Here is a 12,309-nt window from a genome sequence, read left to right as displayed (position 1 = left end):
AAAAAAGACAACTACTGTTTAACAAAGTTAAAGTAAAAATGTCTTATTTCCCTAAAAGGGCTATTTCTATTATTAAGCAGGCACAACTTAACAAAATAAGAGTTCCTGTGCCTCAACACAATACCTCTCATTATTTGCTGTGTACTGGCAAAGTGAATAATTATTTTCATGCACCCCATTATTGGTTGGTTGTGAGGAGTGTTGATTTGTATAAGCTTGGCTTGACCATACTAAATGGGCATATAGCCCTGCTCCCCATCACCGCTGTGCATGGGACCGGACCTTGGTCTTATTAAAAAAAAAAAAAAGTGGACCGACAGCATTTCTAGTTGAGGACCACTGTGCTATATTATGGAATTCATGCGTGTGTGTGTGTGTGTGTGTGTGTGCGTGTGTGCGCGCATGTTTGTGTGTATACTGGATAAGAGACCTTGCCGTGGCATTTCTGGACCTGTGGGGGTGACGATTAAGAAAGACCGCTGAGGACCGAAAAAAAAAAAAACTCAGGAAAAAATGTAAAGGTGTCTTAAATTTGATTGTTCTTGTGTTTGACAACAAGCCTGCTATAGCGGGCACACTAGGGAGGGAGATTCCTCGATCTTGACGTGTCATTGCAACGTCGAGGGGGTTTACAGTTGATATGGACCGATAGAAGTCATCTCTCATGGCACCCATCAAACCACCAGCCAGCAACAACAACAGCTTGCCGTTGCAGCATCTAAACATGTGCTTCAACATTTTTTTTTTTTGTCACTAAAATGTGCCAATGTCAGCCATCTCTTTATTTGTCCCCTTGGCACATCGATGGAATATTTGGAAATTAGCACAAATAACTACGTCACGCTGCAGCCCATATCTGAACCGTTTATTATGTTATTACTGAATGTTGTTATTGTTGAAAATGCTACAGTCCATTCAAAATCTACTCCTTAGAAAGACACAACAAACAATTTAGTAATAGCCGCAATAAATCATGAGTGCACACCCGTACCCAATATCTTCTGCACGATGCAGAGTGTGAGAGTTTCATCATTCTGCATGCCACGTCCTGTGTACTTGCATGTTAGTTTTATTTCCCATGCTACAGTGAATCATTGTCTGCTGAGACACAAACAGAGAAAAGACTGAGTTTGGAGGTTTATTCCCTGAAATCTCCCAACCGCTAATGTAAGCAGGAGCCAGCTGCGAGCACTTGTAAAGTTGTTATAATACTCTTCTCTTTCGACCTATAAACAGGAAAATCCTTATAATAAGGCATATACACACATCTCCGAAAAAGAAAAAAAAAACATTTTTCATTTTGTCCTTGTAAGGAATTGAGCCCTAAGAGCCTGACTCTAGTCCATTAATGAGAATTAAAAAACATCACAATCCATTTTGTCCTGTTTTGGTAAAAGCAGAGTCAATATGCAGAGGAGTCTATTAAGTACTTATTGCGATGTTAGATGATTGTTGTCGTAACTGTATTCTCCAGTCATTTGTTATGTCAACTTTACCAACACTGTAAAATCCAATGCAATTAGCTTTGTAAGGTTAAAGGCGTGAAAATAAAGCAGGCATAGTCCCAAAATCAAACAGGTGGGCACTGTTTGAAATGCTGTAGTTGGAAATGTTAAAGTAATAATAATAGTGGAATATGACCAAACTTAAAAACAAATGTTAATATTTACTTTTTCCATCCATTTTCCGATCCGCTTATCCTCACAAGGGTCACACTGGAGCCGATTCCAGCTGTCTTCTAGCAGCAGGCGGAGGACACCCTGAACCGGTCGCCAGCCAATCGCAGGGCACACAGAGACGAACAACCATCCGCGCTCACACCCACACCGAGGGACAATTTTGAGTGTTCAATCAGCCTGTCATGCATGTTTTTGGAATGTGGGAAGAAACTGGAGTACCAGGAGAAAACCCACACAGGCCCAGGGAGAACATGCAAACTCCCCACAGGATCGAACCCACGACCTCTGCACTGTGAGGTGATGCGCTAATACCACTGGACCACCGGGACACCCGATATACTTTTTCATTCTCGATATACTTCTTGTCCTAGTAAGGTCTTTTATTTGCTGGAGCTTATCCCATCTAAAATTTGAACATGAGATGTGGTACACCCTGAACTGCTCATCAGCCAATCGCCAGGCACATATCGACAAGCAAGTATTGATGCACACATTCACACCAGCTGTGTGTCCAACTTGTCCAAACATTCACATTTTCAAAATATGGAAGGAAGTCAGCGTAGGAGGAGAACAAGCAAACTCCACTCAGGACAGCCAAGCCAAGATTCAAACCCAAACTTCCGAACTTTGGGTTACCCACATTGACCACTCCTCCCTCAAGTTAACCCTACTTTCCCATTATTATATTTCATTCTAAACTTTTTGCGTTTGCCTTTCTTCACTGGTAGGCTGTGTGAAATAATATCATGTTAGCTTGTGCCATGTCCACTGTATGCACTTAAAAAAAGGGTTTTATGTTTTGTAACATATTCAACTTGTAGTGGTTCATTTCCTGGATTATGTTTGGATCTCACAGGGGGTTGGACCAGTTAATCACAGGTTGGACAGATCACAATTCCCACATACATCTACAGGCAATTTAAAATGACTAAAAAAGCAATGTGTTTGTGGTTTGTGGGTGAAAACCAGAGAGGCTTAAAAAAAGTCAAAGCAAAGAGGAACATGAAAGGTCTACTCAGAAAAGCACAGCTGGACAGCAGATTCACACCCAGAGGCAATAGCAGCATTTGTCACACTCTGTAGAATGCTGGACAAAATTGCATGTGCCATTATTCTTAATTTGTGTTTGTTCAAATGACAACTGACTTGGAATAGTGAAAAGGGACTCCGATTTTACTTAACAGGACACAAATGGAGCATTATTAGGGAGAGAAAAACAGAACAAAATCAAATTTGCACATTTTAACGAAGAGTATTTTGCCAAAAGAATGACTTTCAACAAGAATGCGTCATGAAAAGCTTTTCCTCCTTTTTTGGTCAATATTTGTCGACAATTACTGGGAGTTGCAAAAGTACCCTGTTCCACATTACGTTTCACAATGACACAGTAAAACTGATCACTAAAAATACTGAACACTTACAATGGATCTAAATTATATTACTGTAATATAACTAACACCCCACCACCACAAGGTGGGGTGTTAGTGCAGAATGACTTGCTCACACCCACATTTTTCCAAAATAGGCAGATAGCAAGCGATTTATTTGGGTGTTTAATATTTCACTTAATGCGCAGAGAGGCTGGATTTTTGTTTTTGTTTTCCAGTGGCTAAAGGGGGGAGGGGGACAGATATATGGGGGGGGGGGGGCGAAGAAAATAATTTCCAAATATATTTTCGAATAAAATGCTTGAGAGGCTTAACTTGAACAACACAGATTTATGACGGGGCTAGAACACCCCCTAGCCGAGTTGTCGCGCTATCCCAATCAGAGTTCGACTATTTGACTGAATAGACAGCCTGATCAAGTTGTCTAACATTCGAGTTAATATAACATTGATTTGGCTTTCTCCCCCTTCCGCGTCACTAGAACAAACCATGACATTGGCAAATGTAGCTACATATATTTTTAGAGAGATAGATGGATAACTAGAGTAAGTGCAATGTTTTTAGTTATATTTTCGCCATTTAAACACGTTTTTCATTTGACCGAAGCCACAGTAAGTCCCAGCAATGGAGTCTGCGGTGTTTGCTTGTTCTTTCTGTGCGAGCAAGTCTCAGCGTCAGGGGTGGACGCTATCTTTCAAACAGCACATCAACGCGTTTATGTATTGGGTGGCCGGAAATTTTTTTCCAAATAAACACAGCTTGATTCAACTTGGGTGGGCAGACTTATCAAGCGACTAATTCTATAAACAGACGAAGGAATAAAGCGACACCTGATTGGTCGCGGGGCCGAATGGGGAACGCAGGGTTAGGGGCTGGTGGGGTGGGCGGCATCCGGCGCAATGAAATTTGAATTAATGTGGGTGGGCTGAAACAGCACCGACGGTTTACGGTGGACAATTTATTTCCCGGCCCAAAATCAACACAAACGGAGCAAAAGTACAACAATGATTTACATTTATTTAGTGGAGCACAAGCGAAACGAGTGAGACAGAGAGAAGAGCTTCTCCTCCGGCGCTCATTCCGGTGTGCTCGATCTCTGCATCATGACGCTCTACCGCGGACGTGTGACGACATTCGGCGTGCCATCCCCCGCTCTGAACTTCACCGGACCTCCGCTCATCTACTTGTACGGAGGAGACAGCGGTGGCGTGGTGCCCGCCGCTTTGAGCCTCGTGTCGGCTAGCCAGGACCCACCGCAGAAGCCGCCTTACAGTTACATTGCGCTCATCGCCATGGCTATTAAGAGCACGCCGGAGCAGCGCGCCACGCTGAACGGCATCTACCAGTTCATCATGGATCGCTTCCCTTTTTACCACGATAACAAGCAGGGCTGGCAGAACTCCATTCGCCACAACCTCTCTCTTAACGACTGCTTCATCAAGGTGCCCAGGGAGAAGGGCCGACCCGGGAAAGGCAGCTACTGGACGCTCGACACCAAGTGCACGAACATGTTTGAGAATGGGAACTACCGGCGGAGGAAGAGGAAGGTCAAGTGTCAACAGGAGCGCACCAAAGGTACATCATCAGCATCGGAAAAGGATCATCCCCGCTCATCTTCCTTGGTGGTGGAGATGACGCTGAAGCACGACGCGCAGGGATCGGAGACGCGACAAGACTCGGAATCAGTCCAACAGCAACCGCGCCAAACACACAGACAGAAAGTGTGTCATGCCATGAAGCCGACCAGGAGGAAGCAAGACCAGAGGCACATTTCACCGCGGGCACATGGCGCGCCCAGAATCAGCTTGCAAATTCCCGGTGACAAGTCCACGTCTCTTCCTAAAGCAGATGTTCCGAGCAAGGACAAATGCACAGCTTTCAGCATTGAGAACATCCTAGCAAAAAGTGAAGGCGACCTGGGCTCGCAGCACCAAATTACAGGTGCTGCTCCAAACGTGTTTTCGGACGCTCGACAGCATCACTTATACGGAATGAGATTACCGTTTTGCTCTTGTTTGTCACTCCCTTGTCCAGATAAAACTTTGCATTACAAATCAGAATAATGACTCACAAATGTCCATTCTCATTCATTGGAACTGTGTTTCTCCGACTTTTGGGGGCACATACTGTATATTTTTTTCAACAACAACAAAAAATCTCAAGGTAAACTACCAAACAAAAATGTCACTAAAATGGAGACAAGGATTTATCATGCATTATCCTATCTAAGTGGAAGAACATTTGATTTGTTTTTCTGGCATAGATAAGTTGAACAAACATGCATTATTAAATCGTTTTTGGACCAACGAAATAAAATTGAATAATTTCCCACTGTGCATCTGGTGATCTGTTGTGGGACACTGCCACAGCACCCGAGCTCCGAAATCACTGCATGATAGTGTACATTCCATGTAGATGCACAGCTAATTATTTTAAAACACATAGATTCTTCTATATCGCTCAGTTAACTGTTTATAGGCTCTCAGTTTTCTCTTAAATAAGATAGCATGTTGTTAAGAATAACGTACTGTAGTGTACATACAGTAGCTAATTCAAACATTTTGTGTATAGCCTTTTGTAATCTGACAAGTAAGATTGATACACATGCATGACTTTGTATTTCCATCTGCTCTGAATTTCATGTATAAAATAAAGAAAGGTTAGTTTGGTAATCAATGAACGTTTGTTCGAGGAGAACATTTTTTAAAACTGACAAAAAGTGGAAATGCAGAAGTCAGAGGGCGACGAGGATCAAGGGCTTTCACGGTCTGGGCCAACACTTCAAAACTTCCTCAACCCCTGGAAATGTACTTTGTGAGTTCAGCTGTTGTCTATTTTAAACATGCATGTGGTCCATTCAAAATGAAATTGTCATTTAGATTAAAGGATATTTTTCAACAAGAGTTTGGGGGCCCTCTAGGATAGGCACCATATAAATAGAATAGAATAGAACAGAACAGGACAGAATAGGATTTAGTTGATTAAAAATGAAATAAAATAAAAAAAAGCTCTGGAGGGGGGGGGGTGGGGGGACAAAAGATGTATTAGTAAATATGGAATATTTTGTCACATTTCTACCGAAATATGTGATTGAATGACTGAGGATCACTGTAACAGTGTGTTGATCACCTGTTGGTTATAGTCACAGTGTTTTGTTTTTAAATAATGATACAAATGTATTAACGCAATATGACAAAGACAGACAATTTCTGTAAGCTAACAAAAATACTGAAAACAAACAATGCCTTTCCTGAAACTTAAAAATTTGGCTGGAAAAAAATGACAGAAATACTAGATTTATTGCTTAAAAGGCCACCAACGTGAATAGTTTGATTTTGGATCCATTCTTTGAATTTCCTCCCAGTAGTATGAAGTATCTTGAGGTTTCCTGAAACCTGGTCACAAATTATGACATGAAAAGCTTAAGACTCAAAATAAAAAGTTCAAACTGACATTTGATTCACTTTATTTTTAAGAAGATCAAACAAGATGGCAGACGACCCCTGTGATTGAATACTTTGGACCATGAGGGGAAAACCTCACTTTTAAATGATTCTCTGACAATGTCTAATTTATTGAAATTCCAAAGCATGTGGCAAATATATCTTAACTCTCTCTATATTTATGACGCATGCATGAAATCAGTGCGGTCAGGTGACTGCATCATTGCAAACAGAGAGTCGCCATGTCTAAATATAGCTTGACAGGTTGGACACCCACTAGCCTGAGAACGCTTGGCCCTGCAGGACTGTGCAAATCAGGAATGTTTGTTGAAATAAATAAATCTCCGCTCATTTGAAGATGGAACTCAAACAATTATACACATTTCCTGTGTTGACCATTTCTTTTCTCTCTCTCTTTTTTTGGTAAATTAAACATACAAAAAATGTCAGAGGAGAAAGAAAAAAGAAACAAGATGATATCAAACCAAATATCCATCCAGCTGCATTTTTTTGTCTTTTCTGAAGGCTTGTATCAAGAAAGCAATTAATAAATGCCACAGTTATCTGATGGTGAGTGTTTGTCCTGTAAGTGATCTTCATGAGAAGCAGCACTGACAAAATTTGAATTGCTGTCTTATTTGATTTTATGACGTACATGAGCAAATTAACGTGTCCGATGGGTTAACTTCAACTACAAGACCTTTTAATTTAGTCGCATTCTGTATATGTTTGATTCATGAGTGGTTATCCTTTTTTAAATATATTTTTGGGAAAGGTTAAGGCATCTCTCTCTAAAGAAGTGGTTGTACAAATCCAAAATGCTCCCAGCTCGATGCAAACAATAGTCAAAAACAATTATATTGTGATAGAAAAACAGGTTACTCCACCAAAATGATTGGTGCTAAGTGGGACTCCGAGCAAAAAAAAAAAAAAAAAAAATCCACTCATCCAATATCCAAAGGCTTCTCCTCAAGAGGGTCGCGGGTGTGCTTAGGGCTATCCCAGCTGACCTCGGGCAGTAGGTGGTGTACACTCTTAACCGGTGGTCAGCCAGTCGCAGAGCACACATAGAAAAATAACCTTTCACACTCACAATCACACCCCGGGACAATTTATTGTGTTCCATTAATCTGCCATGCATCTCTGTGGAATGTGGGAGGAAACCAGAGTACCCGGGGAAAACCCACACAAGCAAACGGGAGAACATGAAAACTCCACACAGGAAGGCCGGAGCCCGGAATTGAACCCCATACCTCTGCAATGTGAGGCTGACGTGCTACACTAAAAATCCTGCCAACTGGGATCTAAACCACTCTACAGCGTTACCACAAATGCCCACCTGGTGTCGCAAACGAGCCAACAGAATACAGTACTGTGGTCTATCGTATAGAGTGCTGCAGTCAGGGCAACAAAACAAGACACACATAATCTCTTCTGGTGTCATTAGCCAGGAGGATGTAATTAAAAACACGTAATAGGGCTGACTCTTTGTGTAATGCAGCATCTTAAAACCTGACAGGAAAACTTCCATGCTATTATGTTCATCCCAATATCGTTCACCTGAATGTGCATCGCTTTTTTCAGAATTGAAAAGGCAGTTTGGATGTGGGGACTAAAATTTGACAGCATGCCTTGATAATGGCTGTTGATCATGGCTAAAACCGACTGACCAGTACCCGCGAGGGCTTCCTTAAAGAAATGAGGAGGAAACAGAGTCATAACCAAAGACGGATCGCATACTCTTAAAAACCTTGAAGAAACAGGTTTAAAAGAATTTTACACAGCCAGACAAGGCACAGAGACAGAGGGGTCAAATGTGATGTTGAGCCCGAGCTGTAGCAATCATATCAATGAACAATTGCGGAAACATTCTTTCAGAGGGAAATGTGGCAATCAAAATAAGAAATCTGTTGACATTTAAATATCTTAATACCAAGGCTGTATGTGTTGACACTGCTCAATTGGATTGCGCTTATAAAGCCAATTTTGGAATCCAAACAATGGTCTTATTGCTAACATGAAATCCACAAATGCCCGTTGAGAATTTTATTAACAATTTATATTTATTCTGAAATGTGGAAATATTTGATTTTGGTGTAGAAAGTTTACTCTGATAAATGTTTGATAAATACTGATGTTTGTGTATGTGAGTGTGTGTGTGTGTGTTTTTTTTTTTTTTTTGTCTGAACATTGATAAAAGGATTTTTACCCAGCAGCAGAATTACCATCCCACGACTGGGACCACCCTGACGCTTAATCTAATGTTGAGGCGGAGCTTCATTACTTAGGGGCGCCACCCCCTCGGTACACACATATGTAAACATGCACACGACCTCACTGCATCTTGAGCGCTGAGCTCAAACAAACACGTTAAGATTTATATCATACAGCTGTTCTTGTACAAATCTAACATGTTGTGCTGGATGTGTTATTGTTGGAGGGACACCGAATATATCGGTTTTGTTTAAAAAGTACAGCGGCTGTGTCACAGTGTCACCGTGTACTGTAACACACATAAATGAGTCTTCGGGAAACAGTATGGGGATTGAATACATTCTTGCTCTTTGCTGGGAGGAAGAATTACAATGACAGACATGCTCCAAATTAATACCATTCAAATTCAAATCACAAGTTGTTTACACGAACAAACTATGACTATTTCATTTTTAAGCATCAACAAATTTACTCAGGAGAGTAGGCTTACTCCTGTAGCACATAAATATCAACTCCCTTGGTGGTCGTTTTCAATGGTAGTGAGATTAAAAAATAATTCTTCTGTGACAAAAAAATAATCGAAGGCAAGGCATGGCAAGTTTATTTGCATCGCACAATTCCATCACATGCATTCGAAGTGCTTTGCAAAGGCAACGAAATAAATGAAATCAACAAAAGTCTTATCAAAAATGATTGAAATAAATGAACATGCAAAAGGCACAAGTGTATTAAAACACAAGATTAAAATGACAGTAAAAAAAGGCAATTAAAAGAAAACAAAACATATAAAGTGAAGATGATAAAGTTGCATTCGGAATAGTGAAGAAATGACTAAAGGACCAATTCATGAGACTACTGCTGTAAAAAAAAAAGTTTTTAGCCTTGATTTAAATCAACTGATGGTTTGAGCAGACCTCAAATATTCAGAATGTTTGGAACTATCAGTGCCACTTCATTTTGTTAGATTCCAATTTTGGGAATACACCATAGTCCTGGCCTAAGAGCTCTGGATGTTTCATAGGCAATTAATACATCTTGCATGTGTTCTGGGCTATGAAAAAAAAATCTGCACTCTGATTCACAGGAAGTCGGTGCAGTGATTTTAGGGCCAGTATGTGTGTCCAGTTTTGTGCCATTTGTAAGGACTCTCGTGGTAGCATTCTTGATCAACTGCCGCTGCCTGATTGATTTTTTTTGTTGTTGTTAAAAATGGTAAAGACACCATTAACAGTAATCTACTCTGATGAAAAAAATATGAACATGTTTTTCTGTGTCTCATGATTTTCTGTGTCATTTATTAATTTGAGCAATAAAGTATGTTGATTTAATGAATACTTTAATGAATGTAAGGAACTGCAGTCAATTGATGACACTGAAGTGTGAAGTTGCTTGTCCTAAACATGATAAATGATAATCTAAGCAATAATCTGGGCAATAATCTGAACAAAGGACAACATGTAGCTTTCAAAGTAGTCCAAGAATGGATCCTTGCAGAACCCCATGCACGCACCCTCCACACCACACTTTTTGCACTTTGGACCAAGTCTGGACAATAGCAGACAGAATCTTTGTCTTGATTTTATGGTTCCAAGGATTAACGATTCTGTCATTGCGGTCATAGCTTCTTTACCGATCCTGCCATCAGTGAAGGTCTTTATGTGCTTGGTCAGAATGTACACCACATTAAATGATAGTTCTGTTGATGCTCTGGCATTATGGGTAGTTCCATAAGCAGAGGCTGTTGTTGTGGGAGGTTACTTTTCATCTCTTAATGCAAGCTGCTTCCTGTGGGAAAGGCTGTTAAGAAAGAACTTGCTTTGCGATGAGTCACTGGACTAAATCTAATTTCATTTTAGGCAGGTGACTGAGGTAAAGCCCTTCCTTTCTTAAGAGCACCGAGAAACAGTAATTAATTTGTTACATCTCTTTATTTGGGAGCCAGTCAGTCCTCGTTTGAGCATCACCAGTTGGTCCAGTGGGTCCAAAATGCTGCTGCTCATCTCCTAACTGGAGCTGAAAAGAGGGAGCACCAATTCTGGCTTTCCTTGATTGGGTCCCGGTACATTTTAGAATTCATTTTATGATATTTCAATTTTTTTCAAATCTTTTAATGTTCTCGCCCCAGCTTACCTCTCTGAGCTTCTCCACCCCTACGCACCTGCCCTGTGCCCCAGATCTGCCGAACAGATGCTACTGGAGGTGCCAAGGACTAACCTCAGAGGGGATCAAGCCTTTTCTATTGCCTTTGGGATGACCATTTTGTTTTCTGGTGTCTACTGTATATGATGTAGTATCAATAATTTGTATTTTTGATTTACTGTTTCGAATTTCTTGTGTTGTTGTATAATTGTTATTTTATGATACAGTACACACATGTAAAGTGCTTTATTACAGCTGCAGCTGTGAAAAATATGTGATATATAAATAAAGTTTTATTGTATTGATTTGTAGTCTGTAGTTATTAGTTAGGAATATTCTGTGTCAGCGCTATTTCTGAAGACTGTTTCACATCTGTGTTGCATGGAGTCAACAAACTTCTATCCCATGTAAACTGGTATTCCAGCCAAGGACAATCGTCTTACATTTTACAGTTCCGCCAATATATCCAGCAAAGAAATGTTTAACTTTAAATTGTATGTGCACGTGCATCCATTCCACCATCAATGTACCTCTATATTTTTTTTCAAAACAGAAAATTCAAGTTGATAGTTAAACCTTGATAACATTAAAAATAGGAACAGCGAAGACATGTCCCATTTGCATGGTAGTTCCAGAAGATAATACATCAAAAAAAGGTACCCTAACGCAATGATATTGATTGAAGGCATTATAAGGAAACCCTTTTTTTTTTTTTTTAATACAGTGAGATGATTTAATTCAGACATCCGTTTGGATGGGAGCGAATATGCCATTAAATGAATAAATTTCACATGGTTGTCCCTTGTGTAAAGGTCTGGTATTAATTAGATGGATGAGGGTGTTCATGCTGTGACATTGCCGACTGGCCTTTCAGAGCTTGTTACAGGATGGTCAATCAGAGCGCAGTCAGTGTGACTGCTGTTTATTTATACACAGCACTGAGTGCAGGCAGCTCCAACTACAACGCAAACACTGGAACACTCCAGCACATTGTACAGCTAGAGAGGGTCCTAATCAACACCTCACTTCTACTGACATGACCATATACAAGCCCTCACAGTCACACATATACACTCAGAGAAACGCTTTGGTCTGCAGTATTTTGAACAAGTTCTCTCTGCTCAGCCAGACTGGGCTTTGATTTTTCTGCTAACCACACGACTCTCATTAGTCTGACGGTTTCATCATGATAATAAGCTTAGTTTCAGTGTCTCTCAACACATAATCCATCGAGGTTATTGTAGCTCATAAATACATTCTTAATTGAAGAAAAAGATACTAAGAAAACTTCAAATGTAGTTCAAGTAGTGACAACGGTATCCGCTTGCTTATCTATCTATCTATCTACTGAGAGAGAGAGAGAGAGAGAGAGAGAGAGAGAGAGAGAGAGAGAGCGAGAGAGGGAGAGAGAGAGAGCGAGAGAGAGAGAGAGAGAGAGAGAGAGAG

General features: G+C 40.5%; 1 protein-coding gene across 1 annotated transcript; it reads left to right on the top strand.

The window, feature by feature from the left end:
* The first annotated feature begins 3,543 nt into the window (after nucleotides 1-3,543).
* foxl1 (forkhead box L1) lies at nucleotides 3,544-5,851 on the top strand. Its single transcript, XM_019878102.1, has one exon. The coding sequence runs from the start codon at nucleotides 4,171-4,173 to the stop codon at nucleotides 5,128-5,130; it is 960 nt and encodes a 319-aa protein (XP_019733661.1). The 5' UTR covers nucleotides 3,544-4,170; the 3' UTR covers nucleotides 5,131-5,851.
* The last annotated feature ends 6,458 nt before the right edge of the window (nucleotides 5,852-12,309 follow it).

The sequence above is a fragment of the Hippocampus comes genome, unplaced genomic scaffold (assembly GCF_001891065.2).
Source record: "Hippocampus comes isolate QL1 unplaced genomic scaffold, H_comes_QL1_v1.1 scaffold37, whole genome shotgun sequence".
In the NCBI taxonomy this organism is placed as follows: Eukaryota; Metazoa; Chordata; class Actinopteri; order Syngnathiformes; family Syngnathidae; genus Hippocampus; species Hippocampus comes.
The sequence above is the reverse complement of the archived record's forward strand: the minus strand, read 5'-3'. Positions and strand labels throughout refer to the sequence as shown.

Excerpts from the sequence above, each read along its gene's own strand:
- foxl1 (XM_019878102.1), top strand. The coding sequence starts at position 4,171 with ATGACGCTCTACCGCGGACGTGTGACGACATTCGGCGTGCCATCCCCC.